We start from the raw sequence: 10,190 nt of genomic DNA, 5'->3' as shown, positions 1-10,190 counted from the left end.
AGTGACACAACTGTGCACGCTCTATGGGCCCATTAATGCGGAAGTCATGAACTTTTTTGGCGTATGCGCTTGGTGAGCAACGTCATTGATATCAATGGGCCGCCATCTTGGACTCTGATGGCCTGATGCGCACTTCACACCATGCCGCTGTAACTCCCGTGATACATCAGAAAGAGCCTAAACACAGCAACACGTATTGACGCTGTGATTAAACTCTTTTCTGCTGATTTTCTGCCTTTTATACTATTTTTGAAAGTCTACAAGACCATGACTGAAAAATCTGTAATAGGACGATTTGCTGTTATCCGCGTTTCAGGTCGCAGTCGTCCCGTAGGCCGTTTTGCAGGCGTTTATTTTTGTATTGCGATCTATGGGCAAAAGGCTTTTTGAGCCCATGAGATATTTTTCTGCAGTACCTCGAGTGGCCACTAGAAAAATAATCGGCGCCAGTCCGGTATCCAGTTATTTTTTAATATATTCCACGGTACCAGCGATTGAAATGAATGGGCCGCCATCTTGGACTCCAGGGGCTTGCAGCCAAGCGGTCGATAGCCGTCAAGGAAGTTGAGGGACGCATAGTTTGACAACAGCAATTGAAGCCGCAACAAACTCACTTTGAGGCCTTAGCAGCCACTCAACAGCAACTAAACAACATAAAATGCATTTTTAAGTGTAGTGTGTGTGCCTGTGTCTCAGTGTGTGCGTTCATTGCTGGTCCTTATGTTTCTTTCCCCTCCCTAGATTGACAACACGGGGGTAAGAAGATGCGGAGGCTCCACAAAACTTTCTGCTGCCTCCTTGTCCTGTGCTGCGTCGGCTCGCTGCATTGTCGAGTGCTCAAGTTTGTCGTCGCCGTAAGTCCGCTCGCCGCTGCACCCCCCCCCCCCCCTTCATCCGTTCGTGCTAATAAGATTTATCCGACCGCCGCTCTTTTGAATCTTATCCGCGAGTCGCTTCGGATCGCGTGAAGGGTGACGCCACTGTACGTTTGCCGCCGATTACTCTGCTCCTCCGAGAGTTGTTACATTTACACATTTATGTCACAGAGGATTACTGGGAGCCTCCAACAGGGCCGAGTGTATCTCCCCCAGACATTACTACTTTGTCCATAAACCTCTTTGCATATATCTCCTCCACACTAGAGCAAAACACATTGGGAATCACGTCAAAAGCCTTTTATTCCATGTAATGAAATATGCATTGCTTAATTTATCTGCTACCTTCGACCTCACATGTTGCTGTTGTGTGTATGTTTTTTTTTTTTTTTTTTTTTGCCATGTTACTTTAACTAAGTAAAAGAGTTAGTATTATCTTTTTAGCTCGTCACGCTGTGACTAAGATCCTGTTTCACAATAAGCTTCAGAGCCTTGACGATGAAATTTCACTTTTAATGGAAAAACATTTTGAATTTTCACTTGGATGAGTAATGCGCTTCGACATTGGTCCGTTCCAGCTCTTCTTTATCTCGCAAAGTTTATTTTGTATGCATCACAAATGACGATGACTGTGCTTAACTTTGGAAACTCTGGCTTTGCTGCTTGTTCAAGGTTTGTTTTCAGTGCTGAGTCACTGACACGTGCCTGTAATCCTGCTTAATCAGCAAGTGTGTCATTTCACCCCCTCAAAAAAAACCAAGTCCTCGGGTTGATGATGCCGACGGAACCCGATGATGTCACCAAGTCGACTCCTCCCCTGTCTCTAAATCCTGCCCTGGCTCCGGCTGCATTTCTCTCAGAGCGAAACTGTATCCATGTGACCGAGACGAGATCTCTGTTCTGACTTTCAGGTGTTCAGACATGGTGATCGATCGCCGATCGGGTCATATCCCAGGGACCCGCACGGGGAGAAAGTGTGGGCTCAGGGTTTCGGACAGCTGACTGAGGTATCGAGTGTGATGCTGAGTGGCTGAGTCATTTTTAGAGATCACCCTCTTTGCTTGTACTCGGGATAGAAATACCCAGATCAGAAATACCCATTTACAAACAATGTAAACATGCAAAATCAGCCCAAATATATATACGTGATCTCATTGCAACATTTGAGCAAAGGTGACAACAACCAAACAAAACTGATTTTGCCTGCAAAACAAATTATTAAATAGTTCACCTATATTCCGAATACAAATGCAATCCAATGTTGTTGTGTATCAATGATGCGGTAAAACAATGGCATAAAAAACAATAATACTACATGATACGCAACTACAGTACAGTAAATACAGTACATTTCGGTTCAGGTTTGACCTTGAAGAAGCTTTGCAAAATACTGTAAATGCCTGAGGTGGAGGAAAATCATGTTGCTGACTTTTAATTAAATTCCCTCCTGCTGTGACACCGTTCTATTTTCAGGTTGTTATCCAGTTTACAGTGGATAAATATATTGTGTGCGGCTCTGGCGGCGCCCATAGAGAGGGCAAAATCTGATATTAAGGAGTAGTGAAATAAATCTTCCAATCAAACGTCCCAAATGATGCGTTACTTACTTTACCAAGGTGTTCCACCAATAATCTGCACGTCTCCAGAAAACTGCATGCAATTCCAGAAGTCAGCTCCTTGTGATGTCACAAAGGGTACTGCGAGGTCAGTGCCCTCACCTCCAGCCAGAACTTGTGGCTTCGGGTCCATCTGAGACCACATATTTCGCATTTTTCACGTCCAGAGAAACCAGAAAATCTGTTATTCTTTTGCTGGCAGCTGTTAACAGAGAGACATTTTAACAGTAACGATTAGATGTGAGAGGCTGCACTGGAGTTTAGGATGGAAAATAAAGATCTGTAGGAATCTTAAGTAGGAGTGGGAATCACAAGTGCAATACAATATAATACAGCCCACGATAAAAAATATCACAGTACAGCAATTATGTGATTGTCAATATTGTTAACTTCCGCACCAATGTCCCATATTGACATGTTTAGCTCTCCGTTTAGGTGCCATGGCGTAGCAGCGTCTGGAAGAGGGAAAACTGCTGACAGTGACCGTGTTTTTATGAATTAGAATATCTATAGTTGGTGCTGGTGATTGATTCTGGTGTTGCATCGATATTTTGTCTCACCCCTTTCTTAAAGGTCAGTAAACTTCCAAGAAATGAAAAAGAGTCCATCCTTTACTTCTTTTGCTTGTTCCCTTTCTCTGAAAGTGTGTGCTGAAAAAAAAAAAAAAATCAGCCCTTTATGATGTAACAAATAGCCTGAGTGATACACCAGTGACGCCTCTGCCAGGTTAATTAAGTGACAACACTTCCGACCGGTGTCGGCTCTCGAGCCTGTGACATGTTTCCAAACATGTGGGAGATAAATATTTGAATACTGTTATAAATACTGTTTTATTCAGACCTAAGGAGGTGCTTGTATAATTGCTAATCTGCTACACACGAGTTAAGATGGAAGGTAGTACAACTTCAGACTTTTCTATAATAATAATTTTGTTTGTACTGCACAAAACAACGATTGCAACTCATAGCACTTCACAACGGGTTAGAATTAGATCGCTGAAAAAAATCACATTCAGAATCACACTGAAGATTGTTTCCAGCAGCGTTCAGATGCTGGTCTCTGATTGTGGCCTCCTCTCCTGCAGCTCGGCATGAGGCAACAGTTTGAGCTGGGCAGGTTTCTCAGGCGGCGCTACAGCGGCTTCCTGAGCGACGACTACAGCGGCAGAGAGGTCGGTGCTGCTGCTGCTCCGCTACGTGCGTGCGAGTGTGTGCATGTGAATCCTCCTTCCCCTCCCCCATCCTCCCTCCCCTCCCCTCCCTGCACTTCCTCGGCCTCGTACCTCCCGGCCCCTTGCCCTCTATAAGAACTCTCTTGTTCTCTCTCTCTCTCTCTCTCTCGCTCTCTCTCTTTCCCTCACTCTCTCTGTCTCCCTCTCTCTCTCTCTCTCCCACTCTCTCTCTCTCCCTCACTCTCTCTCTCTCTCGACCAACGACGACTAATGACGCCGCCGTGCTTGTCCAAACATGCGCAATCAGGCTCATGTGTGGCCAGCCACCATCTGTAATGACTGTAACAACACGGTTAATGAGCGTGACTCATATTGGTTATATCACTGGCCTGGCCTTGTAATGTGTTTTATATGTGGGCTAATCTCACCCCCCGGGCCCCGTGTACAGTACGGTTGGCAGCATGCATGTTGCTTCAGTGTGGCCACGGGCTGCACGCTCAGCATTCTGTCATTTCCCTTCGCCTGCCTCTGTTGTCTTTCCACTCGTTGTCCTTGTTTCTCCTTCCACCCCCTCCTCACCCCTCCCTTGTCACTCTCCTCTCCCTCTCTCTCTCTTTATCCCGGCCTTCGGTGCCGCTTACCCCCCCGCCCCTCCGATTCTGAAACAACGTGGATTTACCTTTAAAGAGATAACAACAGCAACAACTCTCTTCAGAACCTGTCTTGGTGATTTGTTGCCCGCATCAACTTGCGCCTCCGTATCTTTTTCCTCCCCCCTTCTCCTTCTCCCCCCTATCCCCGCGTGTCTATTTTAATTTGACAAAAAGTGAGAGTGGGGGTGCAAAAAAAAAAAGAAATGGGGGGTGGGCGGTGGGAGGGGCTAAGAAACGTTCTCGGCATCACAGGAACATCCAACTTTATCAGCGTGATTTACTGCGCACAGAAATTTGACCCAGGGTGACAGAGAGATACAGACGAGCGAAGGCTGATGTCAGGAAAGATCACAGTAAGAGGGATCCTCGCAACCCCTCCCACCTCCCCCCCCCCCCCTCCTCCCCCCCTCCCCCCACTCCCCATCCGTTCGCATCACTTCTGACTCCCCTTCCCTTCACGTTAAGGGAATACCTCGGTTGACTTGGGAGAAATGCAGCTCCCCCATGATACACTTTCTGGCTCCGCTCGGGTGCCTTCGATTCTTTCCTTGCATATTTATCGCGCAAAAAAATAGAAAGAGAGGAGGACGCGCTCCGTCTCTGGCTTCTGCGGATGCAAATGCGATTCCTCTGATGCACGTTTCATGTTTCTATAAAAAGGCCGGAATAACTCCCGCAGGTCTCGCTTGGAACGGCGTTGGCGACAAGGCCCGCTGCCACGCACGCTTCTCAACACGGCTTCTCCCAACAGCTGTACGTGCGGAGCACCGACCACGACCGCACTCTGATGAGCGCCCAAGCCTGCCTGGCTGGGATGTTTCCTCCAGCCAGACGCCCGCCTCCCATCGTGCCCCAGTTACAGTGGCGACCTATTCCTGTGCACACCGTCCCCGGGGCCCAAGACAAGGTGGGCTGCCGAGCCACATAAATATTTTCTGCCTCCGCAGCGGAGTGGGGGAACTTGTAGGAGTAAATTTGTGTTGTTCCCTGCTTCTGTCTGTGTTAACCTCGCCTGTGAACCTCTCGCTCGCTCGCCGCAAGAGTTTGACAGTGTGGAATGAACGTCTAACAGCGCCCGGTGGACCTTCAGGGCTGCTTTCCACTGACGCCGTGCTTGTTGTGTTACCATTCTCTTAAAGCTGCTGAGGAAGTTCGGGAAGGACTGCCCCAGGTTCAAGAGCCTGATGACTGAGACCTTTGAGAGTCAGCCATACCAGAAGTTCCTCAAGACTCACCAGGTGAGAAACCACTCAGAAAACGCCATGTAGAAATCTGAGGTGGAAGTTCAGCTCTGAACTCTCACTCATCCATCTTTCTGAAGCTCAACTGAAAACATTTTCAAATCCCACTTACATGGTTGAAGGAGTTTCAACTGCAATAAAAACAACTGCTGCAAGCTCCTGTGGAAAATGCTGATGAGAGCTGCAAGCCATTTAGAACTAGATAAGATAAGATAGCCTTTATTACAACAAGATTGTGGGGTGCAGCCCTCATCAGTGCACCGCAAAACACTAAGGAATAGAAGTGGTGGTTATAAATAGAATAGAAAAGTGAATAAATAGAAAAAGTGTTGACAACAGTTGAGTAGATTAGTGTGGATGTTGTTAAATAACAACTAGAAGAATGTACTTCCTATTAATCAATTGTAAGGAAACAGCAGTGGGGAACATGTCGCCACTGTGCTTTTGACTGGCTGTAGTGAGTGTATATAAACAGTGGGCTAGCCATGGGCCGGTCTCTCCAACAGATCAAATTGGTCCAGCTAAATGCAATAGACTGAGGGTTTATTGAATCACCCTCCAGGTTTTTCAGCTCAGTAAAACTCTGTTTAAGTGAACACCAGAGCTTCATTTTAGCAAAGCACACCATTCTCTAGCCTTGTCTGTTCCTGACAGAAATGATGTTTGTTTTTCCAAAATGCTACTGATGAGAGGAATACAGCCGCCTTATTTAGCCGCAGTTTGCCTGGTGCCCTCATTTTCAAAATTAACAAATGTCACAAAGTGCACATTGAGCCGCCGCTGAAATATACACCCCGCAGTTGCCAGTGCCAACGTTATCAGCACCTCCAGAGGACGCGTTAGTTATGCTGGAGACATCGTGTCCTCTCAGTGATTTTCTCAGGCACGGTGACTCCGCTGCTTCTGAAAAAAAAAAAAAGCTGCACGGTGCAATTTCTCTCACATTCTCAGAGATGCTAATTAACGGCTCGATTGAATTAGATTAAGAATTACAATAGACATGTTTTAATTAAACTGAGTCCCATGAGCTACCTATTAAGGTGGCGCCGGAGATGAGGCCAAGGCCTGGAGCACTGAATTTTAACACCCTCTGCTGGATGCACTGTACCTGCATGGTGGGTCTGTGAACTGAAATGGTGTCGTGATTTTACCGTGTTGGTTGGACAAATGTTAAATATACAAGCTAAGCTACAGGAAACAGAACATATCCTGTGTGGAAAATTTAAAAAAGAGAAAGAAGAAAGGAATGACTGCAAAAAAATAAATAAATAAAAGCATCCTGTGGTGAAAGACATTGAGGGCTTTTGGAAGCATCACATCTTAAAGGAATGTCAAGTGTGAAGAAATGACAGGCTGAACTGTCAGAGGCAGTTTCAAGGATTTTCCAGCCATGTTGGCCGTGGATTCTTCAAAAACAAAAGCAAAGCTATTCTGGGCTTGTCATGTTTTAACTGTCCGTCAGGCCAGTGGAAGTGGCAGTACATCCCCTAGGCTACCAACACTGCACTCAACCAGTGACTGAACTCTGAGCACCATCGGGAGCTACACACAGTGTGAGGAACTCAGCAGTGTCATTTATAAATTCTAAAGATGGGAAATGTTGATATGATGGAGCTGCCAGTTGGATGGTTACCATTAAATGGACTGGATAGTTATGATGAAAAGATCAAAGATAAAAAAGCATTTTAAACAAAGCAAAATCAATGTCACGTATAAAAAGGTTCTAAATCAGCAATAATAAAGGAATATAGTGTGACATTTGCATGCATTGCAGGAAATGGAGGAAAAATACATATATGCATTGGATAATATAACATAACATTTGCTAACAGTAAGCATGCGTGTTTGCACATAGAGCGGTAAGGAGGCGGCCATCTGGTGCCACCATGTTTTTACAGTAATCCAGAATGCGCATGTGTTCCGGGGCTCTTGAAGCCACAGCTGCTGAAACAAACACTGCAGATGAAGTCTGTGAGAGTGTTAAACCCTCGTCGTCAAAGATGCAACAACTCGCCGGACTTGGGCGACGACGTTAGAAACTCAGGATTAACGTCAGGGTGGCTTTTCTTGCATGAAAGTCACTGACAAGCACGTTAATGTTTATATATGTGTGTGTATGTATATATGTTTGCATATTTATGTATATACGCGCACAGATATGACATCAATATATATGTGTAAATATTAAAAAATACATATGATTTGCCTGCACTATGCCTTCTTACCACTAGGTGTTACTAAATCTTTGGCCTTTTTAAGGTTGGACCATTGCAATTTTAGATACAGACCTCTTTTTTTCTTTTATGTTTGTTCAGACGTGCAGCTGCAGATGCGGGTGACCGTGTATCACTCTTACTCTTTCCTCATCTTCGCAGCACTTTTTGGAGTCGCTTTCCAACAACACGGGCTACCCTGTCGAAAAACTGCTCGGCAGGAAACTGTGGCTGGTCTACGACGCCCTCAACTGTCAGGTGGGCTCGTGTTCCCCAGCAAGGACACGCACACACACGTACACAGTAACATTCCGGCGCTTCCACGCTGCGGCGTGCAAATGCTTAATTACTGATACCGACAGCTGCTGCAGTCGCGGAGGAGGAGGCTTTTCTCCCACACATCTGCAGCAGAGCCATGGGCCGGGCCGAGCGCTGTGTGGGACAATCCATTTTTTTTTTTTCACACGCACAGCAGAGACATGAATAGACAACATATTGAAATGATAATTAAAGCATTATGGGATGGGTGGATTCTAGGCCAGGTTGAATGTGCTCATTCACACTTGCAAAATGAGCATCTGTTATCTTCAGACCGCTGCTAAAAATAGCCGGGATAATGGAAACGATGAAATGCGGGCCGCTTAAACCGCTTTTGTTGCGATCTGCGAGCTGTGTAATGTGATTATTGGCGTGATGCGGCGTAATGAGCGCAATTTATTTATTCATTTCTCTCCCGGCGCAGAGGATTCACAACCTGACTCTGCCGCACTGGGCCACCCAGGACGTCCAGGACACCCTGAGGAGAATGGCTTCCTTCGAGGTCACGTACAGCATCTCCAGCCACCGGCGCCAAGAGAAGGCCAAGCTCACGGGAGGTGAGCCACTCACCCTCTGCTGGCGGTGACGCGATCAGCTGATCAGCCTGGCGTGACTGCCGGCGCCGCCTTTGTTTCGACATTTTTTTTCTTTTTCTTTCGCAAATGGCGGGGTCGCGAGCAAATTTGAGCAATTAGCAGCAGGGTGACCGTGACGGGAAGACTTGGTGCTTAATAGGGTCAAACGTTTTGCTGTCGGGGCCAATAATTTCATTCACACCAAAGCCACCAATGTGCTAATTCACCAGGGCTCCTGCTAAATGCCATCCTGTCTAATTTCTCCATGGCCACAGAGGAAGGGAGCCCCCTCAGATTCATCATGTACTCGGCTGTAAGTGCACCGTTCAGAACCCTCCTCAACCCCCCCTCCCACCTCCCCCCCTCCTCGCCAACGTCTGTCTCACCTCTCCTCTCCTCCTTTCCTTCCTTCCTTCCGTCTCCCTCCTTGTGTAACTTGCCGTGCTGCGCACTCTCTCTTGCAGCATGACTCCACTCTCATCGCCCTCCAGGCGGCTCTGGACGTGTACGACGGCATTCTCCCTCCATACGCTGCCTGTCAGCTCTTTGAGTTCTACCAGGAGGATGATGGGTAATGACGTCCCGTCAGCATGCCCCTCGTGCACTCCGCCCCCTTGCCGCATATTTAATCAACCCATCTAGGTTGAACGGCAGAAGTCTGCTGAAAAAAAAAAAAAAAAAAACAAAAACCCAAACCTGCTCGCCGCCCGGAACGCACGGTGATCTAATTTATTCCACGAGTTGTTTGCGTAACACAACTTTGTGCGCAAATCCTCGCTAATCACCAGGTCCTACGCCCTGGGGATGTATTACCGCAACGACTCCAGGCAGGAGCCCCACCCCAACCCGCTGCCGGGATGCGAAGGGCAGAACCCGTGCCCCCTGGCCGTGTTCAGCGAGCTGGTGCGGGACGTGACGGCCGTCGACTGGGAGGCCGAGTGCGGCTCCAAGAAGTGGTCGAGCGCAGGTGATGCTGCAGATGCAATGCATTAAATCCCCTGTCTCCCATCCCCCGCTGGCCCTCGGAGGTTGTTTTTTTTTTTAATGGCCTCTGCTTTGACACATATTTGGGAATCATCGGGGTCTGACGACAATATGTTTGTCCCTGGCTCCACTTTGGGGGAACCAGTGGATTTACCTTCTGGAAAGTATCCAAGTGTCCCACTTTCACGTTTGCCTGAACAGGATTGTGTGTGCCCACCCCCCCACCCCCCCACTTCCCTCCACCCTCCACCCTCCACCCCCCACAGGTGTCATTACTGCTCTTGCACTGGCCGTGGCTGTCCTGGCAGTGGCGCTATTGTCCAGCATAGGAGTGGCTGTCTACAGGGGGAGAGCCCATTACTCCAGAGCGGTCTAGTGGACTGGTGGACCAGAATCATGTCAAAGAAAAAAAAGAAGGTGCTCCTGCAGTGTGAGAGCCGCCTTCATTGTAACATGCTGTCTTTTTTAATGATTAGGTGTGCTAGAGTCTTCGCAAAAATGTGTTTTGATACAAACTGAATAAATTATTAAGAGACACTAAAAC

The 10,190-nt window shown here is 47.3% G+C and overlaps 1 protein-coding gene across 1 annotated transcript; it reads left to right on the top strand.

The window, feature by feature from the left end:
• Positions 1 to 514: 514 nt before the first annotated feature.
• LOC142893631 (testicular acid phosphatase homolog) lies at positions 515 to 10,187 on the top strand. The gene is made up of 12 exons (XM_076034415.1): positions 515 to 854; positions 1,787 to 1,882; positions 3,576 to 3,662; positions 5,067 to 5,222; positions 5,455 to 5,553; positions 7,932 to 8,027; positions 8,512 to 8,644; positions 8,893 to 8,975; positions 9,127 to 9,233; positions 9,451 to 9,629; positions 9,913 to 10,032; positions 10,078 to 10,187. Exons 1-11 carry the CDS (start codon positions 765 to 767, stop codon positions 10,020 to 10,022), a joined length of 1,236 nt encoding a protein of 411 aa, XP_075890530.1. The 5' UTR covers positions 515 to 764; the 3' UTR covers positions 10,023 to 10,032; positions 10,078 to 10,187.
• The last annotated feature ends 3 nt before the right edge of the window (positions 10,188 to 10,190 follow it).

Source organism: Nelusetta ayraudi, unplaced genomic scaffold (assembly GCF_046127955.1).
Source record: "Nelusetta ayraudi isolate G7.1 ecotype Tasmania unplaced genomic scaffold, CSIRO-AGI_Nayr_v1 ptg000042l, whole genome shotgun sequence".
Lineage (NCBI taxonomy): Eukaryota > Metazoa > Chordata > Actinopteri > Tetraodontiformes > Monacanthidae > Nelusetta > Nelusetta ayraudi.
The sequence above is the reverse complement of the archived record's forward strand: the minus strand, read 5'-3'. Positions and strand labels throughout refer to the sequence as shown.